General features: G+C 50.3%; 1 protein-coding gene across 27 annotated transcripts; it reads left to right on the forward strand.

The window, feature by feature from the left end:
* The first annotated feature begins 1330 nt into the window (after window positions 1–1330).
* phrf1 (PHD and ring finger domains 1) lies at window positions 1331–19290 on the forward strand. Of its 27 annotated transcripts, none has more exons than XM_078949171.1 (20): window positions 1331–1435; window positions 1653–1743; window positions 1913–2099; window positions 6054–6152; window positions 7063–7280; window positions 7387–7470; window positions 7564–7697; window positions 7809–7900; window positions 8385–8563; window positions 9701–9830; window positions 9908–10020; window positions 10090–10283; window positions 13811–13936; window positions 14049–14188; window positions 15201–16599; window positions 16815–17719; window positions 17779–17870; window positions 18380–18520; window positions 18601–18729; window positions 18798–19290. In XM_078949171.1, the coding sequence occupies exons 3-20, from the start codon at window positions 2009–2011 to the stop codon at window positions 18948–18950; spliced, it is 4419 nt and encodes a 1472-aa protein (XP_078805297.1). In that variant the 5' UTR covers window positions 1331–1435; window positions 1653–1743; window positions 1913–2008; the 3' UTR covers window positions 18951–19290. The 27 variants fall into 27 exon arrangements, with proteins under 27 accessions (XP_078805297.1, XP_023811971.1, XP_078805299.1 ...); XM_023956203.2 differs by having other exon boundaries at window positions 13814–13936; XM_078949173.1 differs by having other exon boundaries at window positions 8385–8548.
* Window positions 19291–20684: the final 1394 nt, after the last annotated feature.

The following is a 20684-nucleotide window of genomic DNA, read 5'->3' on the forward strand; positions in this document are numbered from 1 at the left end:
CCACTCTCATGTCTGTTGATGATTTCACAGTTAAATATGGTTCACTAACGAATAGAAAAGATTTTGAAAAAATGATTAAGGCCATTCCTCAAAATGTTGTAAATCAGTTTCTGATCTGTTTCATGATGACATCTACAGACGTCCTCCTGTCCCCAAGCTTCTGATTAATGGACACAATATAGCAACGTCCAAACTCCCAAACCATCAAATCAGAGAATATTTGAATGAAACGTCCTTTCCCTACATCTCAAATCCAAACTATATAACCCAATATTTTAATAATTCAAAAAAGAAACAAATACGAACTCAATACTTAAAACTCCCCATTCCTCCTAAAGCCAAGGAAGTCCCCTTTCAAACCTTTTCAGGTATTTACCCTTCCAAGGAATTATTAAGAAAACGGTTTGGAATTCCTGAAAACTGTTGTTCTTTTTGTCATGTGGAGATTGAAACAACTGAGCATCTTTTCTTTGAATGTTTTTATTCTGATGTCTTTTGGAATAGTTTACATTATTGGCTTTTCCCCAAGATTCCACTTTTAGCAGACTTTTCTATTAAGGATATCATTTTTGGGTTTATTTTAGAAAACAAAAGCACAGAACTTATTCTGAATGTTGTAATTATTTTGGGTAAATTCTATATACATAAATGTCGTTTCCTTAAAATCAAACCTTTTTTTTCTACGTTTCACAAAGAACTCTGCTCTTTTTTTTCATCTGTAAATTTCATGGAAAACAAACTTGCTATGAAACTTCAAAGTATTGTATGTAAATTACAGCTTTTTGATAGCCCCCTAAACTAAGAATCATTACAGTGTCTATGTAAACCCCCCCCTTTTTTTAATTTACTTTTAATTTATTTTTTATTTTATTTTAATGTCTTGTGTTTATTTTATTTTTCTGTATCATTAAAAAAAATATATATTGTTTTATTCTGCATTTGTTGTTTGTACATGTCCAGTATTTTTTTCGATGTTTCTGTACTTTGCATAATTGTATACAATTGTCTCAAACTGTTAACCTCAATTGTCTTTTTTTTAATTAAAAAAAACAAAAACAAAAAAACAACACAGTCAGAGGTTCTTTTGTGTGGAGAGTCCCAAAGCATTTAATTAGGACTGTTTTTTCTCCAAAAACCTAATGTTAACAGTTGAAGTTCTGTTATTTTAGTCTGTTGTTTCGGATTTTGTGTCAGAAACAAGTAAGATCTTAATAATTTTTTTAATTAGCGTCATGTTCGCATGTTTTTTCCAGATACTTTTAAAGCCTAAATAAAATGATTTTTTTCTCAAAAAGCATGTTTGTCTTGCAAACAAACAAACGTTTTCTCAGGAACTGTTTCTTTAGGACAGTCTACGAAGTGACTTCGGCTATTTCCGTCATGAGCCGATTAGCCGACAGCCGGCAGTGTCAGTCAGCACCACACCGTTCGTAAGGTGGGTCCAAACACTGGCCCGAATCGCCCAGGGAGCTTTGAACATTTGAATGTTGGAGCAGTGAGTTCTGTTCCCCTTTTACTCACACCAAGAACCGGAACTTCGGTCCGGTCGGCCCGTGTTAGCTTACCGACGTTAGCTATGTGCTGCTTCTAGCTAAGGCTGCTAGCAGCGTCTTCATAGCAGCTGCTAACATGTCGGATTTCCTCTCCTTCAGAAAATAAACCCGTGTTTGTAGAGTCACAGACCCGCTGCTGGTTCCGGGATAAACGGAGGCTCACCTGCATGACCCCCCGGTGACCCGGCAGGTAAACCCAGAAGCCCACCTGCTGTCTCTGTCTGTGCAGATGAACTATGATGACGAACATGTTTCTTCATCATGAAAACGAGCTCTGTGTGTTTCTTACATCTCTGTCAGTTGTTTTTGTGTTGTTGCGTTTCGTGTGTTTGTCTCTCATAGTTGTACTTTATGTACAGGACAAAAGGAACCAAACAATCGCTGAGACGACTGCAGACGTTTTCCAGAAGTTCAGATAAGAAGCTGGTTCTTGGCTCCAGTTCTGATGAGCCGCCATGGATGAAGATGACAGCCAGGACGAGCAGATCAACTGCAGCTCCACACGCCACCGAGGAGGGAAACGGGCCGCTCTTTGGACCATCTCAGGTGGGTCACGGGCCGCTCTGTCTTTGGACCATCTCAGGTGGGTCACGGGCCGCTCTGTCTTTGGACCATCCCAGGTGGGTCACGGGCCGCCCTTTGGACCATCTCAGGTGGGTCACGGGCCGCTCTGTCTTTGGACCGTCTCAGGTGGGTCACGGGCCGCTCTTTGGACCATCTCAGGTGGGTCACGGGCCGCTATGTCTTTGGACCATCTCAGGTGGGAAACGGGCCGCTCTTTGGAACATCTCAGGTGGGTCACGGGCCGCTCTTTGGACCATCTCAGGTGGGTCACGGGCAGCTCTTTGGACCATCTCAGGTGGGAAACGGGCCACTCTTTGGACCATCTCAGGTGGGTCACGGGCCGCTCTTTGGACCATCTCAGGTGGGTCACGGGCCGCTCTTTGGACCATCTCAGGTGGGTCACGGGCCGCTCTGTCTTTGGACCATCCCAGGTGGGTCACGGGCCGCCCTTTGGACCATCTCAGGTGGGTCACGGGCCGCTATGTCTTTGGACCATCTCAGGTGGGAAACGGGCCGCTCTTTGGAACATCTCAGGTGGGTCACGGGCCGCTCTTTGGACCATCTCAGGTGGGTCACGGGCAGCTCTTTGGACCATCTCAGGTGGGAAACGGGCCACTCTTTGGACCATCTCAGGTGGGTCACGGGCCGCTCTTTGGACCATCTCAGGTGGGTCACGGGCCGCTCTTTGGACCATCTCAGGTGGGTCACGGGCCGCTCTTTGGACCATCTCAGGTGGGTCACGGGCCGCTCTTTGGACCATCTCAGGTGGGTCACGGGCCGCTCTGTCTTTGGACCATCCCAGGTGGGTCACGGGCCGCCCTTTGGACCATCTCAGGTGGGTCACGGGCCGCTCTTTGGACCATCTCAGGTGGGTCACGGGCCGCTCTGTCTTTGGACCATCCCAGGTGGGTCACGGGCCGCCCTTTGGACCATCTCAGGTGGGTCACGGGCCGCTCTTTGGACCATCTCAGGTGGGTCACGGGCCGCTCTTTGGACCATCTCAGGTGGGTCACGGGCCGCTCTTTGGACCATCTCAGGTGGGTCACGGGCCGCCCTTTGGACCATCTCAGGTGGGTCACGGGCCGCCCTTTGGACCATCTCAGGTGGGTCACGGGCAGCTCTATGGACCATCTCAGGTGGGTCACGGGCCGCCCTTTGGACCATCTCAGGTGGGTCACGGGCAGCTCTATGGACCATCTCAGGTGGGTCACGGGCTGCCCTTTGGACCATCTCAGGTGGGTCACGGGCCGCTCTTTGGACCATCTCAGGTGGGTCACGGGCCGCTCTGTCTTTGGACCATCTCAGGTGGGAAACGGGCCGCTCTTTGGACCATCTCAGGTGGGTCACGGGCCGCTCTTTGGACCATCTCAGGTGGGTCACGGGCCGCTCTTTGGACCATCTCAGGTGGGTCACGGGCCGCTCTTTGGACCATCTCAGGTGGGTCACGGGCCGCTCTTTGGACCATCTCAGGTGGGTCACGGGCCGCCCTTTGGACCATCTCAGGTGGGTCACGGGCCGCCCTTTGGACCATCTCAGGTGGGTCACGGGCAGCTCTATGGACCATCTCAGGTGGGTCACGGGCCGCCCTTTGGACCATCTCAGGTGGGTCACGGGCAGCTCTATGGACCATCTCAGGTGGGTCACGGGCTGCCCTTTGGACCATCTCAGGTGGGTCACGGGCCGCTCTTTGGACCATCCCAGGTGGGTCACGGGCCACTCTTTGGACCATAGACAGGTGGGTCACGGGCCGCACTTTGGACCATCTCAGGTGGGTCACCGGCCGCTCTTTGGACCATCTCAGGTGGGTCACGGGCCGCCCTTTGGACCATCTCAGGTGGGTCACGGGCCGCTCTTTGGACTATAGACAGGTGGGTCACGGGCTGCTCTTTGGACCATCTCAGGTGGGTCACGGGCCGCTCTTTGGACTATAGACAGGTGGGTCACGGGCCGTTCTTTGGACCATCTCAGGTGGGTCACGGGCCGCTCTTTGGACCATCTCAGGTGGGTCACGGGCCGCTCTATCTTTGGACCATCTCAGGTGGGTCACGGGCCGCTCTTTGGACCATCTCAGGTGGGTCACGGGCCGCTCTATCTTTGGACCATCTCAGGTGGGAAACGGGCCACTCTTTGGACCATAGACAGGTGGGTCACGGGCCGCTCTTTGGACCATCTCAGGTGGGTCACGGGCCGCTCTTTGGACCATCTCAGGTGGGTCACGGGCAGCTCTTTGGACCATCTCAGGTGGGTCACGGGCAGCTCTTTGGACCATATCAGGTGGGTCACGGGCAGCTCTTTGGACCATATCAGGTGGGTCACGGGCCGCTCTTTGGACCATCTCAGGTGGGTCTCGGGCAGCTCTTTGGACCATCTCAGGTGGGTCTCGGGCAGCTCTTTGGACCATCTCAGGTGGGTCACGGGCCGCTCTTTGGACCATCTCAGGTGGGTCATGGGCCGCTCTTTGGACCATCTCAGGTGGGTCACGGGCAGCTCTTTGGACCATATCAGGTGGGTCACGGGCCGCTCTTTGGACCATAGACAGGTGGGTCATGGGCCGCTCTTTGGACCATCTCAGGTGGGTCAGGGGCAGCTCTTTGGACCATATCAGGTGGGTCACGGGCCGCTCTTTGGACCATCTCAGGTGGGTCTCGGGCAGCTCTTTGGACCATCTCAGGTGGGTCTCGGGCAGCTCTTTGGACCATCTCAGGTGGGTCACGGGCCGCTCTATCTTTGGACCATCTCAGGTGGGTCACGGGCCGCTCTTTGGACCATCTCAGGTGGGTCACGGGCCGCTCTATCTTTGGACCATCTCAGGTGGGAAACGGGCCACTCTTTGGACCATAGACAGGTGGGTCACGGGCCGCTCTTTGGACCATCTCAGGTGGGTCACGGGCCGCTCTTTGGACCATCTCAGGTGGGTCACGGGCAGCTCTTTGGACCATCTCAGGTGGGTCTCGGGCAGCTCTTTGGACCATATCAGGTGGGTCACGGGCAGCTCTTTGGACCATATCAGGTGGGTCACGGGCCGCTCTTTGGACCATCTCAGGTGGGTCTCGGGCAGCTCTTTGGACCATCTCAGGTGGGTCTCGGGCAGCTCTTTGGACCATCTCAGGTGGGTCACGGGCCGCTCTTTGGACCATCTCAGGTGGGTCATGGGCCGCTCTTTGGACCATCTCAGGTGGGTCACGGGCAGCTCTTTGGACCATATCAGGTGGGTCACGGGCCGCTCTTTGGACCATAGACAGGTGGGTCATGGGCCGCTCTTTGGACCATCTCAGGTGGGTCAGGGGCAGCTCTTTGGACCATATCAGGTGGGTCACGGGCCGCTCTTTGGACCATCTCAGGTGGGTCTCGGGCAGCTCTTTGGACCATCTCAGGTGGGTCTCGGGCAGCTCTTTGGACCATCTCAGGTGGGTCACGGGCCGCTCTTTGGACCATCTCAGGTGGGTCACGGGCCGCTCTTTGGACCATCTCAGGTGGGTCACGGGCCGCCCTTTGGACCATAGACAGGTGGGTCACGGGCAGCTCTTTGGACCATAGACAGGTGGGTCACGGGCCGCTCTTTGGACCATCTCAGGTGGGTCACGGGCCGCTCTTTGGAACATCTCAGGTGGGTTACGGGCCGCTCTTTGGACCATCTCAGGTGGGTCACGGGCCGCTCTTTGGACCATAGACAGGTGGGTCATGGGCCGCTCTTTGGACCATCTCAGGTGGGTCTCGGGCAGCTCTTTGGACCATCTCAGGTGGGTCACGGGCCGCTCTTTGGACCATCTCAGGTGGGTCACGGGCCGCTCTTTGGACCATCTCAGGTGGGTCACGGGCCGCTCTTTGGACCATCTCAGGTGGGTCACGGGCAGCCCTTTGGACCATCTCAGGTGGTTTTGAACGGAACATGCAGGTACAGGTGTTGAACAGAACAAACGTTTTAAACTCTTTCAGATGACTCGGATGACGCGGAGGCGGAGCCTGAGAACGAAGAGTCTGACAGTGGAGATGAAGAACACGATGACCCGGTGAATGGAGATGATGAAGATGATGGTAAGAATGGTTCTTTAATATCAACAGAAAAGGTAAAATCCTTGATTCATTGATTTGTTTCAAGCAATTAAAACAAAAGTAAAAAAGACTACATTAGACATACAGACTATTTTACCAAAAGTATCGGCTCACCTGCCTCGACTCAGGTGAACTGAAGGACCGTCCAGTTCAATATGATGTGGTCCACCTTAAGCAGCGATTACAGAGCTTCCCACCGCTGCATCGGTGCTTTGTGTGTCACTTGGTGATGTGTGGATGGATGCAGCTGCTCGGCCGTGGACACCCAGCCCATGAAGCTCTCTGCATGCTGGACTTGGACTCATCTGAAGGTCACATGACGTCTGGAGCTCTGCAGCAACTGACTGCAGAAAGTCTGAGACCTGTTTGACCTTCAGCATCCGCTGAGCCCTCTCTGGTCGACCGCTTGGTGGCTGAGCTGCTGTTGTTCCCAAACTCTTCCATTCTGTTCTGATAGAGCTGACTGTGGAAGATTTAGGACATTTCACCTCTGGATTTGTTGTCCAGGTGGCGTCCTTTGACAGTTCCACGCTGGAATTCACTGAGAGCGGCTCATTCTTCCACAAACGTCTGCATGCCTGAGGGCTTGGTTTTCTACACCTGTGGCCAGGCCAGGTGATTCTGAGCCAATACCTTTGGTACTACAGTGTAGTAGTCAGAGGACGTGGACCTGAAACAGAATCACCTGCCTTTCAGTGTAGAGTTTGCATGCTCTCATATTTAAGGTACTTAGTTACAAACTGATTGAAAAAAGGAAGTGCACACACATGTTTAGCTACACATGTATGACCCACTACTCACCTGATCACTGTGGTTCTGCTGTCTGTAATGCTGCGGTCTGCGTCTAAACATCTTATGTATGTAGCAACAGCTTTTCTGTTTCTCTTTGTAGATGACGATGATGATGATGATGGCGATGATGGCGATGAGGAGGAGGATGCAAAGCCCCATGATGGGGGGGGGGTGTCTGCTGGCTTCACTGGGATCAGCTCAGATGAGGACTCAGAAAAATGTCCCATCTGCCTGAACACTTTCAGCGAGCAGCCTGTCGCCACGCCGGAAAACTGTGAGCACTATTTCTGCTTCGACTGCATCCTGGAATGGACCAAGGTGGGCTTCGTGAAGAAGGAAGGGTCATCTCAGATTTGAAACTACTACCTTCTCTGCGTTTCATCTTTGATAAGAGAAAACACCCGGTCTTTTTCATGTCATGTAGAATGCAAACTCGTGTCCTGTAGACCGTACCACCTTCAACAGCATCTACATTAGAAAATGCTATGGAGGGAAGGTAAAGAAAATGGTACGTCCCCACATTTACTCTTATTTTGAAAGGTAAGTCTGTACTGCAGCCTTGTGATGTCTGTGACTGCTGCGGATCTGTTGCTTCATCCAGGTAACGGTGCAAAAGCCTGCTCAGAAGAGCCAGGAAGACGCAGTAGATCTGGACCTGGAGCAAACCAACTGCGAGGTGTGTGGCGGCAGTGACCGGGAGGACCGCCTCCTGCTCTGCGATGGCTGTGATGCAGGGTAGGATTATTATTATTTTACAAATTAGCAGGGTGAAGCCTTCCTTGTTCCTGACCTGAGTTTTTCTGTTTTGTTGCTTATTGAAGCTAATGTAACACTTTTGTTTGGTAGATATCACATGGAGTGCCTCACGCCCCCCCTGGACTCTGTCCCTGTAGAGGAATGGTTTTGTCCAGAGTGTGAAGCCACCAATCAGTCTTCAAGTGAGCCGTGGTGTTTATAAAGTCCATTCAGTCACAGAAAATAGGAAGCTAGGATGGTAGATGAGTCAGAGCAGCCAGAATGCTTTGAGTTTTGGTTCCTTCATTTGGAAGTTTCCAAAAATAAATTCCACTCTTCGCGGTTGACTTTCTTCATGATCAGATATGTCAAAAATATTTGTAAAAAATGTGATTAAAGCTACAAAACTTTGTTCTCCTCCTTCAGACTGATCACCTGTGTGCCGGTCTGCTGATTGGAGGAGGAAGCATGAAGAAATACTTTGAATTTATCCAGTATTTTCAGATGAAGCGTGTTTTTAACTTCAGTAATTAACTTTTGTTTGGGATGCAGCGTTTAAAATATCTGTAAATTCCTTCAGGCTCCTACAGTAAACATCTTTGAAAGGAAAATCCTCTGTGCTTCAAAATGGTTGGTTATTAAACTGTAAATATCAAAACACATTTGCTGAAAGGTTTCTTTGTTCAGGACATTCTGCAGAAGATCTGAGTGACCGGGGCGGCGTACCCTCTGCTGCGCGTCCAGCCACCAGTCGAGCTCTGCCTCGCGCTTTGGGACCCACCAGAGCCATCGCCCGGACTCAGCAGAGCGAGAGGGTTCGAGCCAATGTCAACCGCCATCGCATCTCACAGGCACGCTCTGCACAGGTTTGGCATGCTGCACAGTGTAATGCTTTTGTGTATCCAGAACGCAGCGCTGTAGTGCAGCGGTCCCCAACCTTTATTGCACCACGGACCGGCGTATGTGGCGGACACACGCTGCACCAACGCTGCAATATAGGCAGAGACACGTGATAAGATGTACTCTGCACTTTTATTTTGAAACACTTGAAATTGTACATCGCACAGGTGTCATCACCCCCCCCCCCTTCCCACACTCATGGTGCTGAAAAGAAGTAAACACAACAGGAAGAAATAACTGAGGCTGAAACAACACAACTGCCAGATGAAAGGACACGGAGGCGAAAAGAAACACCCGTGTTCAACCCTATCTGAGCTGAGTTCCTCAGCCTGTGGAACTCCGAGTCCGACAGCAGACCAAACGTGCACGTGACCCACACAAAATAATATGCATGAAAACTGTGGTATTTTCTAAACATAACAATAAACCCGAATTATGACATGAGCAACGTCCTCTCTACCCGCTACATATAACATTTAAACATGCCTTCAAAATAAGAGCATGGAGACTCCAACTCCCCACAATGCTGAATGGTTGGAGGGAATCTCCCGTTGGGATAAATCCGTATTTGAAGTAGGACTCCTGATGCTGTCTATTAAATGTAGCTTTCTCTTTTGGGAGTGGAAGGCTCCTCTTCAGTCTCCTGGCTGGGCCTTTTCCACTTGGCAAAGAAACTTTCCAAAGACGTTTGTTTTTTACTCATTTTGGTAGCGCCTGGTTTTATTTTAGTGGTATCCTATCACGTGACCGAGAAGAGCACCTTGGCCTGCGTCAGGAGTGACATAGACAGATGGACCAGAGAATAGGGAGATTTTACAAAATAAAACATCTTTCAGATTCCGAAATAAATAAAAGTCGTGTAAGTTATTTTATTTTTTCTGGTACCAAATAACCCACGGACCGGTACCGGTCCGCGGCCTGGGGGTTGGGGACCACTGCTGTAGTGCATCGGTCACAGCATTAAACCTTTGCAGGTATACAGTGCACGCTGCTTTAGATCGTTTGGTGCGCACTACACAGCTTTGGCCCGTGCAGAGGATGCACCTCAGTGGGAGTTTGTGCGACTGCAGAGCAGCAGATTAATGTAGATGTTTGATTCTTAGCTGGCTCCTACATATCTGATGCAGTCCACTTGGTTGGACGAAACCATCAACGCCGTGGTGGCCGGGCTGAACACAGCTGTGTATGTTCGAGACGTCGCTCCTCGTGTGGCGTCCAGACGCAGACAGACCTGTGAGTGTCAGCAAACGTGGACACAGGCAGCCATGAAAGCTGGACGTCAACATGTTAGGACTTTGATTTTTAAACAGTGAAACGCAGAAAGGTGAAACAGAGGAAGACGTCGGCAGCTGGAAAAATGAGCAGCACAGGAGTCCAGAGAAGAAAACGCAGGTCAAGAAAACCAAAATCCAAGAAAAAGCTGGTGAGTTTGAATTTCAAACCTGGAATACAGCTGCAGCACATCAGTGATGTTGTCTCCGTTTTCTCACAGACTCACAAAAATTCTGCCGATCCTCGAAGCCGGATTGCCAGTAACCTGGGAATGGTGAAGGACAGGAACAGCTCCTCCCTTCCCACCGTGTATCGGCCATCAGAGTCCACTCTGAGCAGCATGCGCGCCGACATCGGCGCTGCATCTCTGTCCATCTACGGAGATCCCTTCGACCTGGACCCCTTTGTGGATCAGTGAGTGGAAACAGGCGGCTCTCCTCAACGGGATTTCATAGTGTTCAGATGATTATTGGTGGTGATCCACTATGGGGTCATAGCAAGGGCAGCAAGGCACGTAGTATTGGAGGAGGATACAAACTGTTCTATCATGGTGTTGATAGGAAGAGAAACGGGGTAGGAGTGATTCTGAAGGGGGAGTTTGTAAACAGTGTTCTAGAGGTGAAAAGAGTCTCAGACAGGATGATGAGCTTAAAGTTAGAAATTGAAGGGGTGATGGTGAATGTAGTCAGTGGGTATGCGCCACAGGTTGGCTGTGAGTTAGAAGTGAAGGAGAGATTCTGGAGTGAGTTGGATGAGGTCATACAGAGTTTTCCCAGAGGAGAGAGAGTTGTTATTGGAGCAGACTTTAATGGGCATGTTGGTGAGGGCAACAGAGGTGATGAGGAGGTGATGGGCAGGTTTGGTGTGAAGGAAAGGAATCTGGAGGGACAGATGGTGGTGGACTTTGCGAAGAGGATGGAAATGGCTGTAGTCAACACTTACTTCCAGAAGAGAGAGGAACATAGAGTGACATACAGAAGTGGAGGTAGGAGTACTCAGGTGGACTACATCGTATGTAGACGAGGTCATTTGAGAGAGGTTATTGACTGCAAAGTGGTGGTAGGAGAGAGTGTAGCCAGACAGCACCGCATGGTGGTGTGTAAGATGACTCTGGAGGTCAGGAAGAAGAAGAGAGGGAAAACAGAAAAGAAGACCAAGTGGTGGAAGCTACAGAATGAAGAAACTTGTGAGGAATTTAGGCAGAAGTTGAGGCAGGTCCTGGGTGGGCAGGATGAGCTTCCAGAGGACTGGGAAACTACAGCAGAGATTATCAGGGAAACAGGTAGGAAGGTGCTAGGTGTGTCATCTGGAAAGAGGAAAGACGGTAAAGAGACTTGGTGGTGGAATGAGGAAGTACAGGAATGCGTCCAGAGGAAGAGGTTGGCTAAAAGGAAGTGGGATGTAGAAAGGACTGAGGAAGGTAGACAGGAGTACAAGGAAGCGCAGCGTAGAGTGAAGAGAGAGGTGGCAAAGGCCAAACAGAAAGCTTACGATGAGCTATATGACAGGCTAGACACAAAGGAAGGAGAGAAGGACTTGTACAGGCTAGCCAGACAGAGAGACAGAGATGGGAAGGACGTGCAACAGATAAGGGTGATTAAGGACAGAGATGGAAAGGTGCTAACAACCCAAGAGAGTGTACAGAAAAGATGGAAGGAGTATTTTGAGGAGCTGATGAACGAGGAAAATGACAGGGAAAGAAGGGAGGAAGATGTGGTTGTTGTGGAGCAGGAAGTAGCAGAGATTGGAAAGGATGAGGTTAGGAAGGCTCTGAAAAGGATGAAGAGCGGAAAGGCCGTTGGTCCTGATGACCTACCTGTGGAGGTATGGAAGTGCCTAGGAGAGACAGCAGTGGAATTTCTAACGAGGTTGTTCAATAGGATTTTAGAGAGTGAGAAGATGCCTGAGGAATGGAGGAGAAGCGTTCTGGTCCCGATCTTTAAGAACAAGGGTGACACGCAGAACTGCAGCAACTATAGAGGAATAAAGTTGATGAGCCACACAATGAAGCTGTGGGAAAGAGTAGTGGAAGCCAGACTTAGGAAGAAGGTGGAGATTTGTGAGCAGCAGTATGGTTTCATGCCCCGTAAGAGCACCACTGGTGCCATTTTTGCTTTGAGAATGTTGATGGAAAAGTACAGAGAAGGTCAGAAGGAGCTGCATTGTGTGTTCGTAGATTTAGAGAAGGCGTATGACAGGGTGCCGAGGGAGGAGCTGTGGTACTGTATGAGGTCGTCTGGAGTGGCAGAGAAGTATGTCAGAGTAGTTCAGGACATGTATGAGAGAAGTATGACGGTGGTGAGATGTGCTGTAGGTCAGACAGAGGAGTTCAAGGTGGAGGTGGGACTACACCAAGGATCAGCTTTGAGTCCTTTTTTGTTTGCTATGCTGATGGACAGGCTGACAGACGAGGTAAGACAGGAATCTCCCTGGACAATGATGTTTGCGGATGACATTGTAATTTGCAGTGAGAGTAGAGAGCAGGTGGAGGAACAGCTAGAGAGGTGGAGGTTTGCTCTGGAAAGAAGAGGCATGAAGGTCAGTCGTAGTAAGACAGAATACATGTGTCTGAACGAGAGGGATCAAGGTAGAAGCGTTAGGTTACAGGGGGCTGAGGTGAAGAAGGTGCAGGAGTTTAAGTACTTGGGGTCAACAGTTCAGTGTGATGGGGATTGTGGAAAAGAGGTGAAGAGGCGAGTGCAGGCAGGTTGGAGCGGGTGGAGGAAAGTGTCAGGAGTGTTGTGTGACAGAAGAGTGCCAGCAAGACTCAAAGGAAAGGTGTACAAGACAGTGGTGAGACCAGCTCTGCTCTATGGGTTAGAGACGGTAGCAGTGAGACAGAGACAAGAGGCTGAGATGGAGGTAGCAGAGATGAAGATGTTGAGGTTCTCCTTAGGAGTGACCAGGTTAGACAGGATAAGGAACGAGTACATCAGAGGGACGGCTCATGTTGCCTGTGTTAGCGACAAAGTCAGAGAAGCCAGACTGAGATGGTTTGGACATGTTCAGAGGAAGGATAGTGGATACATTGGTAGAAGGATGTTGGAGATGGAGCTGCCTGGCAGGAGGGCAAGAGGACGGCCAAAGAGGAGATATATGGATGTCTTAACAGAGGACATGAAGTTGGCTAACGTTAGGGTAGAAGATGTTCATGATAGAGTGAGGTGGAAAAGGATGATTCGCTGTGGCGACCCCTGATGGGAAAAGCCGAAAGAGAAAGAAGATCCACTATGGGGTCATGATCCGCTCCGGGGTCGTTATCCTCTCTGGGTTTGTGATCTGCTCTGATGTTGTGACCCGCTGCGAGCTTTGATCCACGCCGCGGGGCTTTGATCCACGCCGCGGGGCTTTGATCCACGCCGCGGGGCTTTGATCCACGCCGCGGGGCTTTGATCCACGCCGCGGGGCTTTGATCCACGCCGCGGGGCTTTGATCCACGCCGCGGGGCTTTGATCCACGCCGCGGGCTTTGATCCACGCCACGGGGCTTTGATCCACGCCGCGGGGCTTTGATCCACGCCGCGGGGCTTTGATCCACGCCGCGGGGCTTTGATCCACGCCGCGGGCTTTGATCCACGCCACGGGGCTTTGATCCACGCCGCGGGGCTTTGATCCACGCCGCGGGGCTTTGATCCACGCCGCGGGGCTTTGATCCACGCCGCGGGGCTTTGATCCACGCCGCGGGGCTTTGATCCACGCCGCGGGGCTTTGATCCACGCCGCGGGGCTTTGATCCACGCCGCGGGCTTTGATCCACGCCGCGGGGCTTTGATCCACGCCGCGGGGCTTTGATCCACGCCGCGGGGCTTTGATCCACGCCGCGGGCTTTGATCCACGCCGCGGGGCTTTGATCCACACCGCGGGGTCGTGACCCGCTCTACTGTTTTGGATGCTTCAGGTTTGTTTCTTTAAGCTGAAGCTTTTCTCGCATTGTTGTCCTGAGCAGGGAGAACCACCAACAGCAAGGCCAGGTGTCCTCGCTGCTGGCGGCCCGGAGGCGGGGCCTGTCCCGGTCCGCTCTCCGCTCTCATCGTCCTGTTGCCCGTCCTGTCCCTGCCCCCCTCCCCAGGTGACAGTCTTTCTTAGTCTTGGTCAGAGTTACATCTTATAGAGCCACAACTGTAGAGGGAGCAGAGAGCTCCTGATGAAATAAAGTCTGGTGGTTCCCTGTGCCGAAGCAGAGGGCCGGACGTTTCTCAGACGGAAGCGGCTTCAGTTCCGGATCTTCTGGGAAGCATCCTGACAGGACAGAGCATCCTTCTAATGGACAGTTCTGATGTCATCATCAACCGGGACGGTTCTCTCAAAGCCGCAAAGCCAGGTGAGCTCCACATTTGTTTTCTGCATGGAATCTGTTTAAAGGGTTGGGGTTTAGTCCGGCCTCTGTGATGCGGCGTTTAGTGCAGCCTCGCCGTTTTCTGCTGAAGAACAATCAAGTTCTTAAGAGTTCATTTTTCTCCACACAGTGATATGAATTCATTGATGCTGGATCAGAAACTAATATGGGAATCATGTAGTTCAGGGGTCTCAAAGGCATGGGGCCACTTCAACCCCCACCCTCCTCAAATCCCCCCCATGACTTGGTTTTAAAATAAAACAGGATTTTGACCTGGAGTTTCTCTGACTTTTGTCGTTGCTTCTAATCCACAGAGATTCTCCCGTTTATGAATCTTTGATTGTAGAATTAAAAAAAGGGAACATCTTTACTCTGGAGTAGACCTGCACAATAAATCGTAAAGTTATCATTATCGCAAAACTGAGCTCTGCAATACGCAAATCGCAAACGACGGCAAAAACTGCAATAAATGGTTTCCTAAAACAATCCTATAGCTTGAAGTATTTAACAAATCAAATGAATCCCTTTATGCAATTTCTTTATCAGATGGACACCTTCACAATGTTGACCAATCAGACGGAGCTCTTTACATCATCGACCAATCAGACGGAGCTCTTTTCTTAGATACTCGCCTCCTATGTAGACGAGGCTCATTTGGAGAATAACTTATGTTGACTGATTTCATCAGTTGCAGTGAAATGGAATTTATGTTTTTGGTTGTTTGGTTATTTGTTCGTGTATCGCAAGTGATACAGTCATCGCAACATTGATCACCAACATCGCAAATTGCAGATTTTCCTCATATGGTACAGCCCTACTCTGGAGGCATTGATTGGTCGATGGTCTCTGTCTTCTTGTTGTTCTTTTGTTTTTAGGTTCTGATGAAGGTGAGGCTCTGCTGTTGATCCTAAACTTCTGTAATCCAATGTAAAAGTTGAGGTTTCTTTCATGTGTGGTTTTTTCTGAATTAATGTCATCGATTCTCTTTTTTTTTTAGGGCTGTCATCAGCAGTGACAGCAAGTGGGCTGGAAAGCTGGAGCGATGCTAACACTCTCATCAAAGAAGAAGACCCATCTGAACACAATGATGGACGTCTACCAGAAGACTTCTGTAGCTCTACAAACAGCCCTACGGCCCACCGATCTACTAACCTTCCCTCCTTCACAGCTTCACAGAGCGCTCTGTCCTTCACAGCAGCTTCTTCTGATCTACTTTCTGGAGGAACTCCAGGTTTTCTGCCTCCACAGCCAATCAAATCAGGACCTTTAAAAAGCTCTGAGAACTCCGGTGTGGACTTTGCAGCTCCATCACAGGCCCATGCAACAAAAGCAGCTGTAAAGCCCATGTGGGTGGATGTGTCCGAGTTACCCAGAATCCCCAGAATTAAACGTGAGAGCCGTGTAGGACCTGATGACGGACCGGCTGGCATCCTCAGGGCTGGCATGAACCGCCCTTCAGGAGACAAAGGAAGGAACCAAAGTGAAGACCAACAGAAGGACGTTTGGACGCACAGACACAGGTCTAAAGGAGACGCCTTCTGCAGCTCCTTCTCCTCTTCTGCCAGCCAGCCACAGCGTGCCCCATCGCTGTCATCTTCATCAGCAGTGAGCTTTCGCATCAACTCCAGTGGAAACTCTTGGCATGCAAGAAAGCTCAACATGGGATGTTCTTCTGGAGAAAAGCTAGAAGATGTCCAGAGACGAAAGGAAGACCAAGCAAAAAAGAGACTTTTGATTCGAGACAAACGGATGCTGCTGGCGTCACACAGCCGGACCAGCAGGGGGCAGGAGAGTAACATCTATGATCCATGCAATCCCACCACGTCAGATTCAGGCGGCTCAGCTGATGAAGCTGAGGGCAGAAGTCTGGACTGCAGCAGGGAGGGCCCTTCTTGGGGAGATGGAGAGGAGTGGAGGCTAAGCCTCCCCAATGCTGTTCAGGAAAAGACAGGAAGTTCCCAGAGGAGCAGATTACACAAAGTCCCTTTTTCAGATGGACCCCCCAAGATGAAAGAAGAACCACATTCAGCAAAGTTGGATGAGGCGATGGAAAACAGTGGGGACCTTGATTTCACTAAAAAGGAAGAAAAAAGCAAAAGGTTTTCTGGACCTCCAAGCCGTTGTTCCGATAGCTACCAGGATTCACCAAAAGCCAGCCTGGATGCTGCCAGGAGAGGGTCTGCACCTTCTTCAGGGCCCCAGAGCTCCATGGCACCCAAGAGCCAAAAGCCCCAATCAGCCTGGAGAACAGATCATGGAGACACCCACAAGGACAAGACCAGGGGGGGGCATTCATCAGCAGGCAGCCCACCGTCCAACCCCTCAGATCGGAATCCACAGAAGAGACGGCAGTTTGCTTCTCTGTCCAAAGACTCGCAGAGAAACAGTCCATCGCGGTAAGTTTGCTCTTTTACTTGGGCTGGTGATGTTTTTCTATTTAATGTGATCTTCAGGATCATTTTCCTTCTCGGTTTGACCAAACGTGACAGAGTCTCCGCACAATGAACCGATGCTCCTCAGCGTTGTTCCAGTTTCCTCACTGAATTCTCCTGGACTCATCAGAAGGTTGATCTTCATCCTGGATTAAAGTGGTTCTTGTGTCTCTGATCAGGTCGGCTTCCAGCTCCAGCAGGAAAAAAAGCCACGAAAGGCAGAGCAGGAACAGAAACGATGGCCGACAGAACCAGCCAGCGCCAAGCCACAGAAGATACGGACCGCCCAGCCCAACGTCTTCATCTGGGCCTAAACCAGAACGTAGTGAATCTCTGTTAACGCCAAGAGAAAGGGGGGGAGAATACGTCCAAGAAAAACACCCCCCCCTGACCTGCAAAGAGCGAGGAGGAGACGGGAGGAGATGCCGGTCAGAAGACAGAAGCACACGGAAGGACTGCGCTTCATCCTCCAGAGAGTCTCTACAGAGACAAGCCAAGGACCCCTCCCACAGAGACGTCCAGCTTCAGGACTACCATCAGAATCCCTCACCTTCCTGCCCCCTCAAAAACAATTGCAGAGACTCTGGTGGGGAGGACACCATGAAAGATATTAGTAAAGACACGAAGCCTGAAAACAACTTAAAAAAGGAAAAGCTGCGTTTGAATGATCCCACCAAGAGTGAACAGGTCTGGACCTCTTCCTCTGTGTTTGACAGAAATGAGGCAAATATCCAGAAGAACCCGGCGGAGTCATCTGAACCTCTTGGGATCAAATCTGATCAAAGTTCCCCAAAGTTGTGCCCCACACCTCCTGCCGCCTCTCTCCCTGATCTGCTGCCTGGAGCAACTGGACCTCAGCCTGGAAAGCAGGATGTTCCTGATGTTCCTGACTCTGACCTGGATGTGGATCTGATGCTGGACTGTCCTGATTTTGTGAAGCAGGAAGAGGAAGAAGCAGATTCTTTTAGGGATGAAGGGGAGCAGGTCTCTGCTGCTGCAGTACCAAAGACTAAGACTCAAGTGAAACGGGTTACCTGGAACATCCAGGAGCCCGAAGGGCCTCAGCCGGAGAAATCTGCCACTAGTAAGTGTCATCGTCTGATTTGTTCATTTGTCGCCTGCTTTCATGTAAAACATGTTTAGCTTTTCTTTCTGCAGAGCTGGCGCTTTATAAACTGAAACTGAAGCAGGAAGGAGTTCGCAGGTCCTCCGGGATGTCCCAGACCTCGGCTCAGGTAAGAAGGAACACAACTGTAGTGTCAGCAATAGCAGGCAGGGGGCAGGCTTCTGGACTGCTATCAAAGGGGGAAAGATCCGTATCCTCGAAAACCTGCCCCATGGCTTTCTGGGACATGGGGCTGCTGGAGCCTATCCTAGCTACCGTGGGGCAAAGGCGGGGTTCTCCCTGAACCGGTTCACAGACTCACACACACACACACCTAGAGGCAAGTTAGAATTACCAATGAACCCATAAACATGTTTCTTCATCTTCCTGGCTGAGGAAACCCACGCATGAACCAGGAGAACATGCCAACTCCACAGTTGTTCTACCAGTTCCAGGGACATTTACCCCTACTGCAGCAACGGTGGCATGAACGCCACAGAAAAAGCCTCTGACTGGGTTCAAAGCCTGGAGCCGTGGGTCTGTGGTCTGACACACTGCTGGGGTTCTGGGGCTCTTGGGTGTGGGGTCGGTCATGGGAGGACCCCCTGGTTCATCTGCAGTCGTCTTACTCTTGCACAGGAGACCAGAGGGGCTGTTACGGACTCTCCCAAGAAGGAGGTTGTTGGTTCCACCTCTACTCCTGATGCTACTCATTCTAGAGATCCACCAACCCAGCAAGGAGCGTCCAGTGGAGGAGAGAGTTTGTGGAGCAAAGACAAAGTAAATACCAGACGAAGCAGACGTCACCGTCTGTGATGGAACGGTCATCCTGTGAAGGAGTCACATGTTGTCTATTCTAGTATTTACAGAAGCTGCACATGCAGGAGAGAGCCGTAGAAGAAGTCAAGCTGGCCATGAAGCCTTTCTACCAGAGGAGGGACGTCAACAAAGACGAGTACAAGGAGATTCTGCGGAAAGCCGTCCAGAAGGCAGGTTGCAGCCGAGCTGTCATTGGTCAGGAGGCGTGGTGATGCTGATGCCTCCGTTCTTCCAGCAGGTGTGTCACAGCAAGAGTGGGGAGATCAACCCGGTCAAAGTGGGAAACCTGGTCAAAGCTTATGTGGACAAATACAAACACGCACGGAAACGTCAAAAAGAGGCGGTGCTTGGGGAACAGACTGAGCCAATCAGAGCACCAGACAGTCCATGACGCTAGCTGCCTTCTGCACCGACACGGAGCTGCTCCACAGGGAGGTTTACCAAGACCTGGAAGAGCAGATCCTCTCCTGGGACAGCCCCTCTGGGACGGGGGGTGAAATGACCCACAGTCTTCATAGGTGGCAGAAATACGCAGGTGGTGCTGTTAAACAAAGTGACATTTATTAAAGATAACATTGTAGCTGTGAACAACTCAGAGTGGATGTCATCACCTGTTCCTCCATTTTTGCCTTTTATGAATAATCTGTGTAAAATGTTTGAAACATTTCAGTGCTTTTTTCAACCTCTGATAAAAAACAAACTTTCTGACATAAAACAGTTTTGGAAAACCAGCACAGTTTGTTTACCTGAAGCAGGAGTTCTGGTCAAAGGCTTTTTTTCAGCCGTTTGCTGCCACAGCAGCACCCCCTACCTTCCTTTGGAGGAAGACACGTCAGGATAGTCCTCCTTAAGTGAAACGTCCAGCATGGTTTTGGAAAAGTAACAGGAAAACTTATGAAAAAGGCTTTTTGTTTTCGGTACGTTTGATTTGATCTCGTCTGCTGAATTGATCCAACATGTTCGGGCCCCAAAGGTATTTCAAAGGATTATTGTCACAACACCATAGACACCCAGTTCCACCACACAGCCCACAACACCACTGCCTTGGTCCTGGAGGAGCTGAGCCGCATCCTGTGTGCAGTCAACCTGAGGAAGGCCGCCAGTCCTGATGGTGCCCTGGGCCGAGTGCTGAGGGTTTATGTAGACCAGCTGACTGCAGTTCTCACAAGGATCTTCAGCCAACGCCTGACACAAGCAATAGCCTCACTTTGCCTGGGGTCCTCCACCGTGGTTCCTCTGTCCAAGAAGCCTCACATGTCCAGCCTGAGTGACTAGTGGCTCTCACTCCAGCAGTCATTCAATTCAATTCAATTCAATTTTATTTGTATAGCCCAAAATCACAACAACAGTCGTCTCGATGGGCTTCGAAGTAAAACATGAACTCAAAAAGATCACGAATACAAAGAGTTCAATAGGAAAATACTAAAATGAACTAACAAACTGGCTAAACTAAACTAACATCTCTGCCCTTAGACCCCCCTTCGCGGTAAGGAAAAACTCCCAAAAAAAACGGATTCCGGAAAAAACGAAGAAACCTCAGGGGTGCCCACATGAAGGAGGGATCCTCCCCCAGGACGGACAGGCGATTTACCAGAAATCTTAGAGAAGAATTAACTTATCTAAATCTACAACTACATATATAAAAGTCCAGCAGACGAGCTTCATCCAGCCGTGGTTGGGGGGACAGTCAAAGGCGCGAGTCGAGCCGGAGACAGGAACCACAGCCAGGTGTAGGAGCAGGAGCAGAGACGAGGTAAACGGTCAGGAACTGGAGCACGGATGAGCCAACTGGAGTCTGGAAGCACTCCCACTCCCCAGGAGGGGAAAGAGGGACAATACATGAATCACTGCACCAAACAGAGGCATGGAGAACTAAATGATGAATAATGATCAAGAATAAAGGAGAGGAAGGGTAGAAGTAGAAGAGAAAAGAGGACAGAACCCCAGAGCACCATAGTTACACCAGCTTCAACTTCTAGCAGCCTTTTAAAGGAAAAAGTTATTAAGTTTAATTTAAACAAACTAACATTAAGTTAAATAATCTCTGAATACTAACTAGTCTGATAATAAGCCTGTCCACAGAGGAATGTTTTCAGTCTAACTTTGAATGTAGAAACTGAGTCGG

This window comes from Oryzias latipes, chromosome 6, assembly GCF_053564925.1.
Source record: "Oryzias latipes strain Hd-rR chromosome 6, Olatipes_Hd-rR_3.1".
NCBI classification, from domain to species: Eukaryota; Metazoa; Chordata; class Actinopteri; order Beloniformes; family Adrianichthyidae; genus Oryzias; species Oryzias latipes.

Coding starts and splice junctions, on each gene's coding strand:
- phrf1 (XM_078949161.1), top strand. CDS start 2,294: ATGTCTTTGGACCATCTCAGGTGGGAAACGGGCCGCTCTTTGGAACAT. Junction 7,281..7,386: donor GCATCCTGGAATGGACCAAG/GTGGGCTTCGTG, acceptor CATGTCATGTAG/AATGCAAACTCGTGTCCTGT. Junction 17,871..18,379: donor TGTCCCAGACCTCGGCTCAG/GTAAGAAGGAAC, acceptor ACTCTTGCACAG/GAGACCAGAGGGGCTGTTAC.